A 21,534-nucleotide genomic window follows, 5' to 3' on the forward strand; every position below is an offset into this window, starting at 1 on the left:
ATTTATATTAGGTTAACACTAACCCAGTAATGTCTAAATCTAAAATCAGGCATATTAATTCAAAAGTGCTATGATTTTGTTTAAAGTTAATGTGTAACGTTCTGTTAAAAGATATTAGGTAGCTTTAAAAAGAACATGATTTTTCAAACAAGAAAATCCATTGTCACTTGAATTTGCCCTGTTCACGTCGCATGAGAAATACAGTATAAATCTATTATAATTTTAGGCATTAATCTGATGTGAAATAAATACAACCCAATATACTGGATGTTGCCCCAGATGTTATACAGTCAAACAGGTATATATTACAAGAAAGAAATGTAATCTATCAATCTATCTATACAGTACTAAAATGACCAAGGTGATGGAAACTAATCTGAAGAACTGTTCATTATTTTGTGTGGAGGAATGTTGCATAAATTCCAGCCTTTGTTCAAATCGGATCTACAGCTTAAGGAAATGTTTAGTAGAGGTTACTGCTGCTAAAGCAGTTTGTACCAGTAACTAAATATAGGTTCACATACTTTTCAAGCCTGAACGGTCTTCGCCCTAAACGTTTAAACATTGTGAACAATCAAGAAGAAGTATTGTTTGTGTTATTTGTCTGAATTGTTTGTGAACCCTTTGGTATTACTGGGATTTCTGCATTTAGTTACAAATGTATTCTGCATAAACAAATAACACAACCATTTTATTACAGGCATTCTTAATCTGTGGGCTTGAAACCAAACTATTTTGCATTTGAATTCTGAACTCCTTATAGGCAGAAAAATGCAGCTACATAACCTGACAATTGAGTCAAGTTATAATAAAGCTGTCCCCCACAATAATGATATAGGATTTGTAAACAGAAATTTATCAGCTAAACTGCAATCAGTCCATTCCTAGAAATAGTACACATTCATACACAAAATGGATGTCTGTTGCTAGTGCAGCAACAATGCAGCACTAGCAACAGACCCTTAAAGGAACAGTAACACCAAAAAATTAAAGAGCTTTCAAGTAATAAAAATATAATGCACTGTTGCCCTGCGCTGGTAAAACTGGTGTGTTTGCTACAGTAGCACTACTATAATTTATATAATAAGCTGCTGTGTAGCCACGGGGGCAGCCATTCAAGCTGGAAGAAAGGAGAAAAGGCACAGGTTATATAGCAAACAGACAAGTTCTGTAGAATACAATAGTGTTTTATCTGTTATCTGCTATGTGCCTGTGCCTTTTCTCCTTTGAATGGCTGCCTCCATGGCTACATAGTAGCTTATTTATATAAATTATAGTAGACTTTCTGAAGTAAACACACAACTTTTACCAGTGCAGGGCAGCAGCACATTATATTTTAGTTACTTTTATACACTTTCATTTTTTGGTGTTACTGTTCCTTTAAGACTGTGTTTAACTGGTGTGGCCACGCCAAGACATGCAGTAGATTCTGATGTATGAATCCATATCTCAAACTGCCTTCTTCCAGTAGTGATTGGGTGGAATTGCTATATTTATCAAACAATTAAATGAACAGCATTAAAAGCAGAGGATATATGTCTGGGGGAGGCAAATATATTATAAAAGATTGTACAGTTCTATACATTTTTAAACTGAAAGGATTATTTATTAAAGCTTTATTTTTTTACATTATATTTTAGTCTTAAAATATGTTTTACTTATTTTCAATACTATACCATTACAGAAACAAAAATTTTGTAAAATATGACATACTACTATAAATTAATTCAAAAATCGATTTTAAAAAGTATACGTGCACAAAAAATATAATACCGCCACGTAGTAATACAAAGCCCAGAAAAGAAAGCCAATAAAGAATTAGCTTGTTTAAACAGCAAAAACATAGAAAAAAGAAAAACAAAAGATGATCAGATTGCCTCCACCCTACTATGACATACATACATGATGTACGGGTGGGCGATATCGGGCAAATGTAGGCTAATTCCAGGGCCAAACGATTGAACTATAACAGGGGCAATGGCTGCAGTCGGCTCGGGGACCGCATCAACGAGCCTAAATCTTTTAACCTGCCCAATCGATATCTGGCCACTTTCAGGACAGATATTGGTCAGGCATGCCCATCTTTCCTGCCCCTACAAGGGCGATAAGCTGCTGAATTGGTCCAAGGGACCGATATCGGCAGATACAACTGGCCCATGTATGGCCACCTTTACTCTCTACAGGCAAATGGTCATAAATTTGTCATCAAAATTCAGCTGGGCCACATAGGAAGCCTATCTTAAATGAACATGTACAATGGAAAACTCACATTATAACTATAAATTAAAAAGTGTACAACCTTAGTTCAAGTCCACCAGAAATAATACATTTACTTAGGCCTTATACCATGGCTTCAATATAGTTGTATTTTTAGAGATTTTTCTGGCATAATCCAAGAGGATAACCACTAATTTATATTCAGACCCCTACTGACCATTTCTAAAATCTTGATATAGTCAATATTTACATTGGAATCTGGAAATGTAAAGCTAAAAAACAAAGCATATGCCACACTACTTCCACATGTTGCCAGTACTGAAGTGTAATAAAAGCTTTTATAAAAGACAGAGTGAGACATTTAAAATCCCAAGAAGTTAAATTAAAAGTAAAAAAACAAAGCTTGCATATCACAAATCTATTAGTTAGTATTCTCTTTTTTTCTACTACTGCAAGTCTTCCTAAGCAATTGAAATAAGCTGACCTTCAGGCAGATAAAGTCCAGTCCATAAAGCTAAATGTTTTACTTAACATGGCCATGCACTGGATGGGGTTCAAACTTGTTTCCAGTTCAAAACAGTATAGAACAAAATATGTTATAGTGTCATAATAAGCTTGTCTATGACATCCAGGAGACATATTAAAGGTGAAAAAAACTTTTATCACATCATGCAGCAAAAGTTAGTGGCCAGAGTATTGCAGCAGAGACATGCATCAGCAGACTGTCTACTCATAATATAAAGAATTTGAATTATTGTACTATTGTAAAGTTGCATGATTTTGTATGGAATGAGCATCGTTGAGATGAGAAGATTTAAAGAGTTTTCATTTTCTTCCTTCGAGTCATCTGGAGTCAGCTCTGGTAAACTGCCCAACAGGTTTTTGAAGGTTTCAAATGATTTTGGGCCTTTGGAGATCAGCATGTGGTATTAACCAGGGGCTTTTTAGTATAACATATTCCTTCTATAATTGAGGAGAATGATGTCTGGTCTCAAAAAGAAAATTGGGTGTTAAAAGCATGTCTCAACTGAAAATATCTAAATAGATATTTGGGGTCAAGTGCCCTAATAGCCCCCAGTAACCTTTGGTTTGGGTTTTGCATTTCCGAGTTGTTAGAATAACGTGACAGAACAGTCTGACGTAATATCTCACAAGTAATTAGTTAGTATTCTTAGGGCAAAGGCACATGAAGACTATCAAACACTTCTCTCCGCCAGCAGATTTGAATCAGATGGAGAGAAGCAGATCCTCCTTCTGTACCTGCATTGAAAAGTGTGTGTGGCTACATAGTAGTGATGTGTGGGCTACCCGGTACCCCCGGGTTGAACAGATTCGGGCCAACCTCAGCACATCATTTGCGGGCAGGTCGGGTTGAACTCTTCCGCTGGCTCTCCAGCCCCTGCGACCTAACACTGCCGGCAGCCTCTTTACAGGACAGAAGCCGATTGGGTAGGGTTGGGGTTGTGAGCAGGCGGGTTAGTGTTGGGTGCAAGTCGAGTTTTTCTCAGAGCAGAGATTTGCCTGAAAATGCCTGCTTTCACGTTTTTCAGGCCAATCTCAGCTTCTAGTAGCTGCACTTAGAAGGAAGCTGTTCCATTTAGTGCAGATACATGAAGCCACTGATTAGAGCTTCTCTCTACATAATTAAAATCATCAGGCAGAGAGAATCATTGGATATGCTTTGTGTGCCTTTGCCCTTAAAGAAGAATGCAAGTCAAAATTTAAAAAGCATACTGCCCAATAGTCCTCCTATTGTTTAGTAAAAACGCCACACTTTTGGCTCACCTAATCAAATATTTACTCAGTCACACTTACTTCACATTTTCTAGAACAGGCAGCCATCTCTAAAAAGGTATTCTCCCCTCCTTTCCCTCCTTGCTTCATACTGCACATATGTTTAATTCCCTGTATTTCTCACAGAAAAGTATTGCAGTAACACATGTTTTGCTATACACGTCTATTCCCTTTGTGTGTATTGGAACAGAACAAAAAAGGGAAGAAAAAAAGCAAATTGGACATAATGTCACACAAAACTCCAAAAATGGGCTGGACAAAATTATTGGCACCCTTAACTTAATATTTGGTTGCACACCCTTTGGAAAAAATAACTGAAATCAATGGCTTCCTATAATCATCAATAAGCTTCTTACACCTCTCACCGGGAATTTTCGACCACTCTTCCTTTGCAAACTGCTCCAGGTCTCTCTTATTGGAAGGGCGCCTTTTCCCAACAGCAATTTTAAGATCTATCCACAGATGTTCAATGGGATTTAGATCTGGACTCACTGCTGGCCACTTCAGAACTGTCCTGCACTTTGTTGCCATCCATTTCTGGGTGCTTTTTGACGTATGTTTGGGGTCATTGTCCTGCTGGAAGACCCAATATCTTGGATGCAAACCCAGCTTTCTGACACTGGGCTGTACAGTGCGACCCAAAATCCTTTGGTAATCCTCAGATTTCATGATGCATTGCACACATTCAAGGCACCCAGTGCCAGAGGCAGCAAAACAACCCCAAAACATCATTGAACCTCCACCATATTTCACTGTAGGTACTGTGTTCTTTTCTTTGTACGCCTCATTCCATTTCCAGGAAACAGCAGTATGATGTGCTTTACCAAAAAGCTCTATCTTGGTCTCATCTGTCCACAAGACGTTTTCCCAGAAGGATTGTGGCTTACTCAAGTACATTTTGGCAAACTGTAGTCTTGCTTTTTTATGTCTCTTTGTCAGCAGTGGGGTCCTCCTGGGTCTCCTGTCAAAGAGTTTCATTTCATTTAAATGTCGACGGATAGTTCACACTGACACTGATGCTCCCTAAACCTGCAGGACAGCTTGAATTTCTTTGGAACTTGTTTGGGGCTGCTTATCCACCATCCGGACTATCCTGCCTTGCAACCTTTCATGAATTTTTCTGTTCCGTCCACGCCCAGGAAGATTAGCTACAGTGCCATGGGTTGCAAACTTCTTGATAATGTTGAGCACTGTGGACAAAGGTGAATGTAGATCTCTGGAGATGGACTTGTAACCTTGAGATTGTTGATATTTTTCCACAATTTTGGTTCCTCAGACAGTTCTCTTCTCCTCTTTCTGTTGTCCATGCTTAGTGTGGAACACACAGACACACAATGCAAAGACTAAGTGAACTTCTTCTTATCTGCTTTCAGGTGTGATTTTTATATTGCCCACACCGGTTACTTGCCCCAGGTGAGTTTAAAGGTACATCACATGTTTGAAACAATCTTATTTATCCACAAGGTTGAAAGGGTGCCAATAATTTTGTCCAGCCCATTTTTGGAGTTTTGTGTGACATTATGTCCAATTTACTTTTTTTCCTCCCTTTTTTGTTCTGTTCCAATACACACAAAAGGAATAAACATGTGTATAGCAAAACATGTGTTACTGCAATACTTTTCTGTGAGAAATACTTGATTTTCTGGAAGAATTTCTGGGATGCCAACAATTTTGGCCATGACTGTATAAAAGAGACTTCCTTCATACCAGTGATAGTGACACATCAATTGCAGCAATATTACAGACCTTTGCACAGGGAACTGTTTGTGTACAGTCACATAGATTCCTGTATGTTGGGTTCACAGACACCTATGTCTCTCAGTCAGAGCTCTCCTGTAGACTCACTAGCCAGGCTTTCAGGCTTCTTGATTGGCCAGTGTAATTAATTAGACTTTAATCTAATTATGCCTATACTGAGAGTGCCTGCCTGACAAAATGAAGAGTTTATGGGAATCCCTACCTAAGTGTTGGCCCATGCCAGACCTAAGGGAATAAATTAAGTAGAACACAGAAAGGCTAGCAGATACTATGAGATTGCTAGGTGAAATATTTTTTGCACACAAAACTAGTCCCATTACTCTGAGGGTGTTAGGAAATTATCTCTTACTAATAAATAGGAGGGATATCGACAGAATCAGCCAAAACGGGCTTGGTAGTATTTTGTCTATATTTTATTTGGATTTTCTGTCATATTATATTTGGACTTTGTGTAAAGTTTGTACTTTTTACTCACGGATAGTGATATGATTAGAAATGAACTCAAGGCTTTGTTGTTGCAAGTCAGAAACGTTTACCACAGCACTTGCATTAAAAGCTGCTCCATTTCTAAGGGGGAGCCTTTACATTTTAATTACTTCATACACCCAAAAGCAATTTTCTTTACTTTTTTTTTTTTAAGGTCTATTGTACCTTATGTAGAAATGTGGTTTAAGTATTACTACACCATAGACGTTTTTAATTTAGTTGAACAATGTTTAATTAGTGAGAAAAATGTGGTTTACCCCAAATCTATATATTTTATATATCTATATATCTATATATATATATATAAGCATAATGACAAATTTGCATTGTTCATTCATTTTGCAGGAGAAATCGCAGCATTACAGTCATGGTGAAACAATCCAACAGTAATTTTAAACACTCAGAATATAGAGTACAGTTCAAGAGGATTTGACAAGCAAAACAAATGAATGAATATTATAGTTTGGGGATTATTGTGCATGGCTGCTGTTTTTTATTCTTTTATGATATTTTCATCATTTGTATACATGCATTAAACACAACAATATAATCACTGGCCCATGCATAGGGTACCTGTAATGAAATTTGGCTGATTAATCTATGGTCCAATTGCACAAGAACTGTTGGACACTGACCAACAATCGCATATGTACTGAATCTATAAGTGCACAATATCATTCTGATAAGTCTAAGGGCCAATAGGTCAAGTTATCGCAAAAATTAGCTTGTGTGCAACCAATTTAAAAAGCTCATGACTATGCAGATTATTCATCTATGCTTTTTTTCCCTTCAACTACATGTTTACATGTTAATAATGCATTCTTTTTTGCATTTAATACCAAAATGACTTTCTACCAAAACACTCCTATTTCTATTGTAAAGCTTGGGTTAGTTATTAACAGAAACCCTTTCCAACAGTTTTCCGATTCATTATTTGGAGCAGACACACAGAGAAATCCAATTTTTGTCAGGACATTACTTAATTGCTATGGGGCGCTGTAGCACCCTGAAAATATCACCTTTATCTCTTAGTATCTATTAATAACTTAATATCTTTCTTGATGAATTTTCAATATGAACTGATACATAAACATGTAGTATTGGTTTGAGCTGTCCTGGAGACAAATAAAAATAACCTCTGATCAGCAAAAAGGTCACATCAGCCACACAAAAGCTTATGGCCAAATGTGACCCATAGATACCCAACACATGATTTAGAACTTTTTAGTGATAGACAGGCTGCTGTTAAGCCTTTTAACACAAACGTTGTTGCTTCTGTGCTTAGTAATTTTACATCCACTCACCTGCCATAAGTCTGAAAGTGACAGCCTATCTGAACATCATATTGATTACTTATCCATCTAGTTATAGCCTGTCTAACACAGAGCTAATAATAGAACACATCTATACTAGATGTTCTGTCTCTGAAGCAAAGACTAAAATCCATGGCATGCCAGCATTATACTATACAACGTTCACAAAATGTAATGCTAATTTTACCAAGGTTTAAGTTTATTAAATAATGATGTTCAGAAATAACAGTGTAATGTGCATGCTGCTAAGTCTGTTTTAAATAGCCTTCCTACTTTGAGTGACCCTATCTGAGCAGCATATCTTGTAAAGAAAATTTAACCAATTAACATGTCAATAATTATTTTGTCAGCCTGTGATCGATATATAGCTTGCTAGCAGTAAACTTGGGGGGTAATTTACCAGGGGTCGAGTATGATTTTTTTTTCTTGATTTACTTAAAAAACTCAAATTCAAGTTATGGTTCGAAAACTCAAATGTCTGGTATTTATAAGTGCAAAAAACCTGAGGACTCCAATGTAAAACTTCACCATCTAAAAGCTTGCAAGTTTCTATAAAAGTTATTGGGCGCTGTCCTATGCAAAGTCAAACCATATGTTCAATTCAAGTTTACAAGTTTTATTCAAGTTTGTTTTGAGTTTGAAACTTAAAAATTCCAGTATGAGTTTTTTTATTGGCACGAGATTACCACTTTAGTAAATAAGCAAGCATTCTATATGCGAGTTTAATCGATTTAGAAAAATAAACTAGAATTCACAAATTCGAAAATTGATAAATAAGCGCAAAAGTGTCAGTCTATTCGAGCAGAGAATAAGCTTTCTAACCTTAGTTATATCTAATTTAGGGCTCATCTGTTTTGGGGAGTAGGAATTGACTGCGATAGATGTATTCCGTTTACAGAGGCTAGTGCTCCTTTAAGGAAAACAATGCACCAGCCCTAGGAAAAAAGTAGCATAGGGTTGCCATTTTATTTATTTTTCCCAAGGAGTCGCCAGCACAAAATGCTAATTGTGCTAGTACTGTACAGTAAAATACCCAAATTTTTCCCGAATACTGAAAGCAGGCACTCTTCCATTCAAGAACTTGCATTTCAGTATTGTTTTATTCTAACACTTCATAATAAAGATTAAATCTGACCTTACCTTTGTGGTATTAATTGATATTAATAAAATAATAATTATTATCCAATATATTTTATAGTACTGTACAACAAAATTGTATACATGTCAAACATACAAAAAAACAGAAGATAAGAATACTATGAAAATCCTTCGGACTGTGAAACCCTCTTTGTCCAAGAGGTAGAATGAAATTATTGCAGACTGCGTGGGCCCATTCCTGTCAATAGACATGAGCAAAAAGATAAACAGTAGCAGATGTTCAGGATGCCTAGGCTAGATATGTACCATGTGCTGTCAGAGAAAGTTAAAGAGAAACAATCAGCAAATATTAATAAATAAATAGCCAAACATTTCATAGTGTTCCCCTCATGAGGAAAAAATCCATTGGAAGCAAAACAGGGAGCTGTTCATTTAGAGATTCTTAGGGGCGGATTTATTAACATTTGGATTTTCGTGGTTTTAGATTTTTTTTGAAACCATGAATAAATTATTTTCCATGAATGGCAGCCATTTATAAATGCTCATTTGGGTCCCGATCACACTATACATAATTATAATGACAACCAAAATGTTTCTGAAATTGCCCATAACAGTGACATCTGGATTTAACAATGCATACCAAAGTGTGAGCAAACTGCTAAGTAAGTTTCAAAAGCTATGTTTCTATCTGGATCTCAATCTGCTCTGGACGAAACTCTCCACGGTATAAAGCTTTTCATATATTGAAGGGTTTGGAAGGATAGTTGGGCTGATTTTAACCATACTCCCTGATTAGTTCAGTGGTTACATTTTGACAGACTATCTTATGATCTGGCATATAAGTAAAAATGAGCTGCAGTGGCCATTGTTTTTTTTTATGCAGTGGGAAAACACCATTGCACAAGTCTAACACCAACAATCAAAATACAAACCACTAGCTAGATTTGTGTAAAGGTCATGGTACAGAGGAAGAGTGTTCTCTGGAGTCATGGCAGTTTGACAGGTAAGACTGGGATGGCAGATGCCAGAAAGAAGATACCTACCTGAATGTGTACTCTAGATCATAATAATTAGTGCACAACGATTGCTTGTTTTTTTTATGGTTTGCCCAAGTTCAGTGTTTCCACTGAACGCAATATGGATTCATGCAGCTTTGTTACCATCAAGTACAAGTCACTGTTTTATTATTGAAGAGAAAAGAAAAATCCTTTTTATAAATTAGAATTATTGGTTAAAATGGACTCTATGGGAGATGACTTTCCTGTAACTCAAGAGTTTTCTGGATATTGTGATATTCCAGATAAGAGACCACATACTCATATTAGGGTGTGGGTTTTTGTAACTTGTTAAAGGACAAGGAAATATGGGATCATTGGTCTGCCAAAATTAAAAACCATCCAGTGAATTAAATCACTATGTTTTCACAGCATTCAGCATTTCATTCTACTACCCTGGCTAGGAGTATCTAGTGTAATAGTGTAATGCATTGCTCAACTACATTTTTCTCTCTTGCTAAAAAGATCCATGGGTTTGTCCTCTGCCCTAAGCCAGAAAACTCCACTTCTGGACTTCTGCCCTCCAGTACTTCTCCTGCCTACATGTGATCGGTCATGACTGGTGAATTGGGCTGGCTTGGCAGTACAGCTCAACCAATAGCAATGCTCCCTCTTCTATCAGTTACTGGTTCTTGGTGACTTGGGCAGACAAAGGTATGCAGAGGGTAGCAGGAAGGAAAGTTACAGCAAACATTGATCAGTTTGTTACCCTGATACTGACTAAAAAACTACTCTTCAAATATGAGTGTTCATTAAAAGTTATTTATAGGTCAAGTTGATCATTTTTCACTGATAAAGTTTGCTTTTGCACGTAATTGCTAATTGAAGTTTCTAAACCTGATTGTCCCCTTTCAACCTGTCAGTCATACCTTCTAATGCTAACGGACTCCTGCTGCACAAATATGGCAGCCCCCTCATAAAGGAAAATTGGGGATAGGTAATATAAAAGCATCAAAGAATATTTTTATGGCAAAATTATAAATAACATTCAAACACAACGTTATGATAGATGTAAAAAAGGTTTTATTTCTGGTGTCAGTATTGATGGGCTTATGGGCAACAATGAAGCAAGCTTTTTACCTCCTTTATCAGTACTTGCATGTACAGTATTCCCCCCTCTAATGTGCAGCCCTTTAAAACTGGTGTTGCTGCTGGAGAGACAAGGGGAAGCATGAAAAAGACAAATGGAAGCAGTTTATACTTGGGCTCATGTTAAGCCATATACAGCAGGATGAAAAACATACACTTTGCTTAGTAACATAACCCCTAATACATGTAGAATTATATATTTATATGTGAACTGCTGTACGCACCATTTGTTCAGTAGGGGATAGCAATGGGAAAGGTTTCATTTTCCACTTTACCTGGTCTTGTTAAAACAGGAAGCATAATGCAGTATTTTCTCCACATGGTAGAAAATTATTAAGGCTATTATTTTCAGCTCTCCAGGCAGCTTCCTATTTCTGACTTACTGCATATGAATAGGGAGCTGTAAATATGGCTGTGCTCATTACCAATACACTGTAAAAATTAGGACTTGCCAACACTGACATCACGGAGGCTAAAAAAATAAAACTAGAAACAATGCATTATTATTTATTTCACATGACAAAAGAGATACTGACACCAGAAATTAAACATTGTTTTACATCATAACATTGCCTTTGCAAGCTATTTATAATTTTGCCTAATGCTTTTACATAGCCTATCTGATCCCCCATGTTCCTCTAAGAGGGGGCTGCCATATTTGTGCAGCAGCAGTCAGTTAGCATTAGAAAATATAACTGACAAGATGCAAAGCATCCAGGTTTAGGAATATCAAGTTATAATTATTTACAAGAGCAGCACTATCAGCAAAAATTATCAACATGACCTATGTCACCCACACACAAAAAGCTGTATGATAAACGTAATTTCCAAATTAAACATGAAACTTTTTTTAAACCTTATAAAAGTATTTAATCAGCTGTCAATCATATATTGCCTGCTCCACCACTATCCCTCGGGCATATAGGTGAGGCAGGTAAATACCTTTATTTTCCATTCAGCACTTCCTAGGTGTCACTGCACTTCTCACATTCCCCCTTCCCTTCTCACCACCTAAAATGGTGTAGCCAGTATATGGCATTAGGTCCCCCATTCGGGCACATGAACAACATTTTGGGGTGATACAATGCTTGCCTTAAAAACAGTGTCCATTGTGTTTGTGATTGTAAATTCCAAGACTAAAAGAAACAATATTTAAAAAATGTATATAGTGTAAATAAAGTTTATTTTGATTGTCAAACAAAATAGAAAAGGATTTGGAACTATTTCTTATGGTCAGGTCCCCTTTCAATTCTAAGCTGCTGAGCTTCTGCTACATTTACCACTAGCCTATAAAAAGTGTAGAGGTAAAACGATCAGAAAAAACAAGGGCCGTAACTTTTTTTTTAGTATAGGTTAAGAAATGTGCAAGAGGCCTTGTAGTGCACAGAATATTCTTACTTTGCACATCTATATTTTTTCATCTATACAAATAAGCTGCAGTTGCCTTACTGCTTTTACTTCAGGTTTAATAACCTATGTCAGCATCAGTATCTTAAGATCAATCAGTGGATTTCATTAAAGGTTCAGCGTTTCCCTAGTAGCAACAGCACCTACAAACCCTTAGTTTTGTGCAGCAGAAGGACATTTTAATATTACTCATCTCACTTTATCATCACTGTGGTTCATCACATTTCATGTGATACGGTTGTGAACTCTGTCATTGCTATATCCTGCCTGGTGTCTTCATCCTTAGATTGTAGGAAACTTTATTGAAAGATTGTTTTTTCTTTTCATTTCTTTTTATCACCCCTCAGATCCTTTACATATGGGACAGTACCCATGTTGTGTCCTTAGTCAACAGAAAAATGTAATGGATAATTGGTGGTGTGTCATTTTTAACATCTATCGATGTACATACAACATCTATGTAAACACACTATTTCTAAAATCTAATGTCCCCAGCTGGAACACTCAATACCAAGTTCAAAATCAGCAAAAAAAAAACAATTTTCATTCCAAGAATGTTTGGTTTTTTTTTTCTTTTTTAAATGGGCACATGCCAATGTATGTTGTACAATCCCTAATGTGCAATGGAAAGTAGACAAGTGATGTAAATGTTCTAGTCACTAGGCACTGGAGCAGCAGCTGTTCTTTGGTGTGAAGGATTGCATTTCACCAACCAACAGTTCACTTCAAATGTCTGGGTTTGGCAGATGCCAAAAGAACGTTTACTGACTCATTCTGTAATGCACCTGCACAATTTGGTGGTGGAGATATAATGACATGTGCGGTCTTCCATGACTTTAAGAGAAAGCACATTTTAACACTACAGAGCTAAATTACAGTGTTTTGCCGAGATGGGGGTAACAGAACAGTATGGGCATTAAGAGGCCCCGATTTCAACCCATATGTGGGATGAACTGGAATGCCAAATGTAAACCAGGCATGGTCATCCAACAACAGTACCAAAACTCATTGTGGTCTTGTGGCTGAATGGTTGAACTGCTAAACTTGCTTGGATGCTAACAAACCCAAGCTAGATACAGTATCACAAGATACAGATTAACCTACCAGTTTCCTTTTGGACTGCAGGAATAACCTGAACTGAACAGAAAATGACAAACACTTCACAAACTTAGGGACCTGCTTGAAAACTGAACCAAAGAGCACAGCACCTCAAGGTAGTAATGCTAGCAATGGTGCAACCTTCAAACAAACAAAAAAAGAAAATAAGCTTTTAGTTATAAATACAGAACTTGCTCAAATGCATTGTTCACTTTTAAATTAACTTTCAGTATGAAATTGACTGATATTCTGTCACTGTTTTCAAAATATGTTTTAGCTTTTCTTTTATTTAGCTCTGCAGTTTGGAATTTCAGCAGCTATCATGTTGTTAGGGTCCAGCGACTAGCCAACAATAAAACTGTAGCCTCTGAACCAGTCTCTCTGAAGAGGCGGAAAAGGTAGAGTTTAAGCATTATATTTTATCCTTATTTCCCATTACAGGGGCATTTACATTAAAATAAAATGTAATGTTTCTGTAGGGCTTCTTTTTTTTTTTTTTGGTTTTAGATATGCTCCTTAATAACTGCTAAAGTATCTTAAAAGGTTTCAGTTGGTGTAATTTAAATGTTTCATATTGTACTAGCATGGAAACATTTTAATGTGATTTTTGATAAATCTGCTCCTTAAAATCCCGGTTGGCGAGATGTTAAAAAGTTGATTTCTATGTAACACTAAAATAACTTTCATACGAATTTGCCTTTAAAAAAAAAATGCTATTCTAAAGAACACACTCAAAAGCTCACAACCCAGTGTAGACACCAAAGTCCATTTCTTATGTAAAGCATATCACAAAAGCTATCAAATTATATTTTTTCACTTATTTCTAGATGAACAGTGATTGTAGTGGTTACACAGTATTGTTCCAAGAAATGCCCAAGAAATCACCAATGCAGGAAACACACAATTTGAAGGGTAGATGGATTTTAGTACAGAGATTCTTGCCACTTTCCGGTTGCTGGTCTGAGCAAGGTACGACGCATATGCATTAAACATTTCCTTGTTACACCACAGAACAGCCCAAATGCTTCTTTAGGGAACACAGCCAAAAATACTGTGGCCATCACACATTCCACACAACTACTCAGTATTTAGTTAAATGGATATAGTTACAAGCTATATGTAAAGCAGGCCATACATGGGCAAATGTAAGCTGCCAAATCTGCAGCTTATCTGATCATGTATGAGCCCTTTTCCCAGCAGATATCTGAGGTGAAAATCATTCAGATATCTATCAGTCAGGTTTAAAAAAACACCAGGCAAGGACTGCATCAGAGCCTGCTTAGTCCTCACTGTATGATCCCTGTGGGCAGTCAAATTGGGCACCAATGCTAAATTAGCGGATCTGGCTGTGTATGGTCAGAGTTAAGATGGCCATGCACGAGCCGATTTTTTACTTTAAAACGACCGATTCCAGAACGATCCGATAACTTTGTTAACTTCATCATCAACACATCATATAGTTGATAACGTACAAACAATTGTTCCCTGCTCATGTCTTGAATGCCAGTGGAAGTTAACGAATGATATCGGATCGCACATGTATGATCTTTCTGTATTTTACGTCAACAATACAATGACATCTTTTCAAATAATCATTGTTCGTGGATGGCATATCATATGGCAAACCGATCGTCAAACAATCGTGTACAGATTAGATCAAAATCAGCTTATGTACAGCCACCTTTATACTCTGTTCCTCCAAAACAAATATTTTCAAAAATATTTTCCCCTTTATGAAAGTTGTACAATTTTGTACAGGACAACACAACTCATATTGAACTACGGTGGCTAGTACTGCTGCTTTGGTGACTCTGACACCTTTTAAATTACCCAGTTCCACTGATTAGTAGGTAAAACCCCATGGAACACTTAAATGCCACCTAAAAGCCCAAACATATATTTGGTTGTAGGTTTGGCTAACTGTGCATAGTGGCTGTACATGTTGCTATACATAGTAGCTGTACAGCCTCCCACACTCTCCTGTGTACAGTTCTTTACCAACCATAACTTCCCTGACATGTGTTTCCAGATGAGCAGTGGTGCATAAGTAGCAAGCAGTCAGCCTCAAGCAATGTGACAATAGTGAAGAAATACAAGTACAAAAGGTAACCTCGCACTATAGTTCACCAGGTGTACATGGTGTGATTTGGTGAATAGTAACGAACTGTACTTGCAAAGGTCTGCTGTATCTGGCAATAGACTTATGTAAGTACAAAGCCTTAAATACAAAATATTGCTTTGGCTTTTCATTCAGAAATTAAAGCTGCAACACTCATTAAATGAAATTGCATCATCTGAAAAGTCATCTTGAGATTGCTTTAAAAATACCTGTGGTTGTTTTGAGACAAAAATCTATCTCTGCAGAGTACCCTGGTCAGGGGTGAGCTTTCTAAAGGGGAGAAGCCAGACAGTCTAGACTAGTGCTGTTCAACTTATGACATGTAGTGGGTCAGTTATACCACAAACAGCATGTCAGAGAGCCAGATTAAAGGAGAACTAACCCCCGCTCAGACAAAAGTCCTCATCCACTACCATCTAATGAGCTCCTTCCCTGCTGGCGCATGCTCCGTGTCACTGAACTGATCCTAAGACAACATGAAGATTCAGAAGATGGCGCCTGCTAGCTCTGCTGCACTATTCTGCTTGTATAGGTCAGCTTTACTTATCAGAGACACTTTCCACTGAAATATGGGGAGTGGGGAGGGAGTAGGGAGGAGGCTCATTGGAAAGCAGTGGATGAGAGCTTTTGTCTGGGGGGTTTAGTTCTCCTTTAAATTAACACGATGATTTCAAAGGATAATAACCCTTTGGAGGGCCACATCCAGCCTGCAGGCCTCCAGTTGGATAGTCCTGGTCTAGACTATGCTACTGACTATTGAAGGGGATCATCAGCAGCATCATAATTTTTGGCAGAAAACAACTAGCTTCCCAACTGATCTGTGTTTGGCGCTTGGCCAGAAAACTATCAAGCTAGATGGAAAATTCCACTGGACAAGTGACAGCATCAGAGCGTGGATGTCGTTCTCTCCTGACCGCTCTGCACAGGCCTATGATATGATTCATTCAGTCAAGGTAGCAAACACTCAGTCATCCTGATATGGTCTACTCTACACCTAAAGGAGAAAGAAAGGTAAAAACTAAGTAAGCTTTATCAGAAAGGTCTATGTAAATACAGCCATAAGCACTCACAGAAATGCTGCACTGACTTCTCTGTCAAAAGATTTCTTGTGTCTGTAATTTATGTTCCAGAGACACACAGCTCTCAGCTTTCTCCCCTCTCCTGCTCCCCCCTCCCTCAAGAATGCTAAGAACTCACCCCTCCTTAGGAATGTGGATCTAAGCCAATCAGCAGGAAGCTGACTCATAGGGGCACATTTACTAATCCATGAATCCGAATGGGAAAAATTTGGATTGGAAACGAAAATTTAGCGACTTTTTCGTAAATTGTCACAACTTTTTCGTAGCCGTTACGACTTGCGCGAATTGTCGCAACTTTTTCGTAGCCGTTACGACTTGCGCGAATTGTCGCAACTTTTTCGTAGCCGTTATGATTTGCTCGTATATTGTCGCGACTTTTTCGTATTGAGCGCTCGTAAACGGCGGGCAAAACTTTCAGACTTTGCATGATTTTGGAAGCCTCCCATAGGACTCAATGGCACTCTGCAGCTCCAACCTGGCACAAGGAAAGTCACGATACTGAAGCTTGAATGAATCCGAAACTTTCGTACTCGGCATGATGGCTACGAAAAAGTCGCGACAATTCGCGCAAGTCGTAACACTACGAAAAAGTCGTAACGGCTACGAAAAAGTCGCGACAATTTACGAAAAAAACGCAAAATACCGATCATTACGAAAAAAACGCATTCGGACGCTTTTCGGACGTTCGTGGATCAGTAAATGTGCCCCATAGTCTTACAAAGTGAGCATATTCACTTGGTCACGGTGCAGGAGTGAGGCATTATGGGAACTTTCTTTACACAGCTCAGCGTTTTTTCTTCCTGTTTGGCTTCTGATCATCTGAACAGGTGAAATATGGGAGACTTAAGGGCACTATTGAGACAACTGAAGGTATGCCTGCAGCTTGAGATGAACTCATTATTAGCCTTTCTTTCTTCCATAAAAGGTCTGCTTCAAAAACATCATCAAACAAGTAGAACTTGGCATTTATCTGTATATGTAGTTGCCACCTCAAAATCTGTGGGACTGAAAGTATGTAAAATCATTCATTTTAATGCTGCTATGTGCCCGGTTTAACATGCATTTTTATACAGTGGTTTGATTTGGTGATTCTGCATAAAGATTACAAAATGCAAGTCCATACTATCACAGTTTCGGCTTTCACAAGGGGCTACTGGCCTATTTCCTAAACTCTCAAATTGCATAAAAAGTCCATTAAGTGAAAACATTGTATTTATATTTAAACTCTATGTTTCTCCAGCACCTGTAGCCAAATTTTGAAAGCAAAAGACCTGCTTTACAAGAGAGGTTTTCCTGATACAGATATGCCACAGGAAAGCCACAAATGTAATTTTGACCCATTGATCTCTCCCACAGAGCAGGATGGTCCCTGTCTGGTACAAACTTCTAATGCATGCAACCATCTTGGGGTTCATACATGAATATTTCCTACAAATGCCTCAGAGCCAGTAAAGACATTGGCTATGTGCATGACCCAAAATGGATGCATAAAGAGGCATACTGATCATGTATTATGGCTGCTGCCTATTTGAGCATGCAAATGCCCCAAAAAGCCTGCGCATGTGAGAAGATCACACCAATTTTTTTTTTGTTTAAATAAAAACCATAACAGGCAGAATACCTTTTCAACACAAGTTCTATTTAGTGCACTCATTATGAACAAAGGTATATACTGTACCTTAAAAGTAACCACAGACATTACAAGCAGCAATGTGCTAATGCTAATGAGGCATTCAGATAAACGGTAATAGATCCTGCTTTATACTGTGGGAAGTAGCTCTGGTGCTGAATGTATAACTATAATCCCTGCTATAAAGCAAGGTGAAAGACCTGTGGTGTGACAAAAGGACAGCAACCACCAGGAAATAGATTCCACCCCATACAAGCAAATGGCAATAACTTTCCAGTAGAATATTTCCTCCTACCATATGCTACATTACATATTATTTTCTAATAAAGGTTAACAATTTTAAACTGACAGCACTTTCCATTTAAAACATCTGGCTCAGACTGTTAAACAGGATGTGACTGTAAGCAATGAGTTTCTTAAACAGGAATACCAACCAAAATTGATTTTTTGTGATGAAATAAAATATAATTATAAGCAACTTTACAACAGACAATTATTAAAGATAGTGTTAAAGTTACTTGAAAATACAAATGTTATGCTATTAAAAGCAGCACTTGCTTGTCCCTTTTTTGCTCTGGGTATGACTCAAAACGATTTAACAAGGTATGACCAAACAATGTAACAGGAGACAGTTATTTAGGCCTTTCAAATCAGCTGGCTTGCAACATTGTTTTCATTGAGTCAGAGACAGACTTTCAAACTATTAAAAATGTTTAATGCATGTGGGAAAGTTGCTTTTTTTTTTTTTGTTTTTTAGGAACAGCACATTGAAAGATGTAGTCTAGTTATATCTAGGGACCCAAATCTACAAGCACTTACCCCTGTCAATAAATAACTAAAACAAACCCTTGATGATTAGCTTTATAATTCATTTAAAAGCTGTCACTAAAATCAAACCAGGAAAGACCCACAGTTGGCTAAATATACGTTCATGGAAAATCTTATTTACAGACTTCATAGTTAAAACCTCATAGCTTTCAGTTTCTCTCAACTGCAACAACTTCAAACAATTGCCAACACCTTTGGAAATTAATGACATTAGACACTCCACGTACTTCATGGAAATAAGGTTACACAAGAGCCATTCTTCCTTTACTCTACTTCTTATGTGATTTCTGCAATAAAGCCAGATTATAAATTATCCCTCATTACTTTTTCTAATAGGTTTAAGAAAACAGAAAAACTATAGTATCTGTCACTAGAGTGTCTCCCACTACTGGCTTATATGCAAGCAAAGCATTCTGTGATTCACTGGGCAGTTACCTGATCCTGATGGGATGATGCCATCCTAGTGACAGTGTCACCATATTGTATTTGTATATCTTTATTTATTTGTATATTTTTGTATGTATATATTTGTATGTTTATTTGTATATTGTCATTAATCATTCAAACAATGCCACCTTTACCCTTATAAACTCTCCATTTGTGGCTCTGTCACTGCCATATGTTCCCATGTGACAAGAGTATTACCTTAAAAATGGCAGAAGGATTTGTACCTCTGTGGCATGATCACATCCCAAATGCAGGCCACAGAGAATGATTGCATATAGGAATGGTTCTTATTCCTGAGGACAGGGATGTCCATCCAGCAACCCTCTACTGTTGTAGGGCTACAACTCTCAGCATTGTGTGGGATGCAATTTACCAAAAGTTGGGGAGATTCAGCCTGGAAAGCTATGCTTTAGAACAAATGACCATGTGAAATACATTCTAATACTTTTTGTGAGCTGTATCAATAATAACCCAAAATAAAAATGGATTAATAGCTATTACACACAGTTCAGTATTTAAACTTTTACTTTTCCATTAATTGTGAATATAATAGTCTAATAACTGACTGTCACTGCACGGCTACAAAATAAAGGTATCATCAGTACAGGCAAAGAAAATACTTCCTGAAAACAAAGGGATTTTACCCACACACACGGATAAACACCAATGGGCTGTTCTCACTGTGCTGCAAGAAGGGACCCAAGGAGATGGTATGACAATAACAGAGAGAAGAGGTGTCAGGTGCCAGCTAGCAAATAAGAAGGAGAGGCAAGCACTGGCACAAGAAGGGTGCCAGACAGGAAAGCAAATGAGACATATTCTACAAATCACAGTAAGAATTGCATAGTTACAACACTGCAGTAACCTAAACATCCTACAGACATAGGTTCTCCCATTACAGAAGGGATGTCCAGCTTGTGAGCCCTCCAGCTGTTGATAACCTAACACTCATGTAGCTTGGGTTTGTGGAAACAGATTTGGCATCGCTTCATCAAAGCCTTAGACTGTCTGAGTCTGCTCGAAAGTACAGCTGTGGGGGTATGCCAGATCTGGCCGTCGGAGGATGATGGGAATTGTAGTGCAACCGAAGATAGACAAACCTGATCCTACAGAAGAAAAATCCTCAACAATAAACGAAGCAAAAGCAAAGAAGACACAGTGGAAGGAAAGGGGCCTTACCCTGCACCAACACCCGTGCAAACTTTCATCCAACCTGCCGGCTTTCGATGCCCCTGTGCCCAGTCCAGAGCTCAGCAATAAGCACTTCTCCTAAACAGCCCAGCGGTGGGGGAGCAGCATGAGACAAGCAAGCAGGTGAGACACAATACCATTCCAGTCCGCTCGGCCCCCTGCCTTGCACAGAAATGAGCCACCTTCTCTCCCACTAATTCCTGCTCCACCTCCTCCTTCTCCTTCCTACTGCCTGCGCCGCCTACTGGCTTACCCTGTGTTTAGGCCGCTCGCTGTCTGCTCAAGGGCTCTGTGTAGTGGCGCTTCTTAGTGGGCGGGGTTTGGTGCTAGGTGGGTGGGACTCTTCAATGCTGCCGGGTCCCAGTTCACAGTCACTTGCTTCAGACAACCGAGGGGACAATAATAACGTAACATGGGGGAACTAGTGTGCTGCTGAACTACAAAGTATAATGATCAAGCCAAAATTTCTGTGACAGGATATTTAACTCATTTTATTCCCAAAGCACACACAGTATAGTATGTTATTGCTCATTTAAAAGAATAGTAAAAGCAAAATAAATCAAAGTTTTATATAGCATAGAAACACTACTATAGTTTATATAAATCAACTGTTGTTTAGCTAGGGGGTCAGCCATTCAAGCTTATGGGTGAAGACACATGGAGCAACTTACTAGCAGCTACTTGTCACTGCTGCTAAACACCAGAAAATACCCTGCCATAGACAATACTGAGATTTGCCTCTGCTAAACCATGTAAAGATGATTATCAGTAAATGATCAGTATTGTCTATTTTTGTAGCCCTGACAAGTAGCTGCTATTAGTAGCTCCATGTGTCTTCACCCTCGCAAGGCTTTTTCGGCGATTTCCCGAAATCGCACCACCGCGTGTGCCATCCCACCGGCGACTTACATTGTCGCCGGTGGGA

The 21,534-nt window shown here is 38.0% G+C and overlaps 1 protein-coding gene across 4 annotated transcripts in view; it reads right to left on the bottom strand.

Moving 5' to 3' along the window:
• Positions 1 to 20,887, bottom strand: part of gramd4 (GRAM domain containing 4) — a 74,185-nt gene extending 53,298 nt beyond the window's left edge. For 2 of the 4 annotated variants that reach the window (XM_031898998.1, XM_002932190.5), the window contains exon 1: positions 20,598 to 20,856. In XM_031898998.1, coding sequence (XP_031754858.1) covers positions 20,598 to 20,626 — 29 coding nt within the window. In that variant the 5' untranslated portion in view covers positions 20,627 to 20,856. The other 2 variants (XM_031898999.1, XM_031899000.1) reach the window with 2 other exon arrangements.
• Positions 20,888 to 21,534: the final 647 nt, after the last annotated feature.

The sequence above is a fragment of the Xenopus tropicalis genome, chromosome 3, assembly GCF_000004195.4.
Source record: "Xenopus tropicalis strain Nigerian chromosome 3, UCB_Xtro_10.0, whole genome shotgun sequence".
Classification (NCBI taxonomy): Eukaryota; Metazoa; Chordata; class Amphibia; order Anura; family Pipidae; genus Xenopus; species Xenopus tropicalis.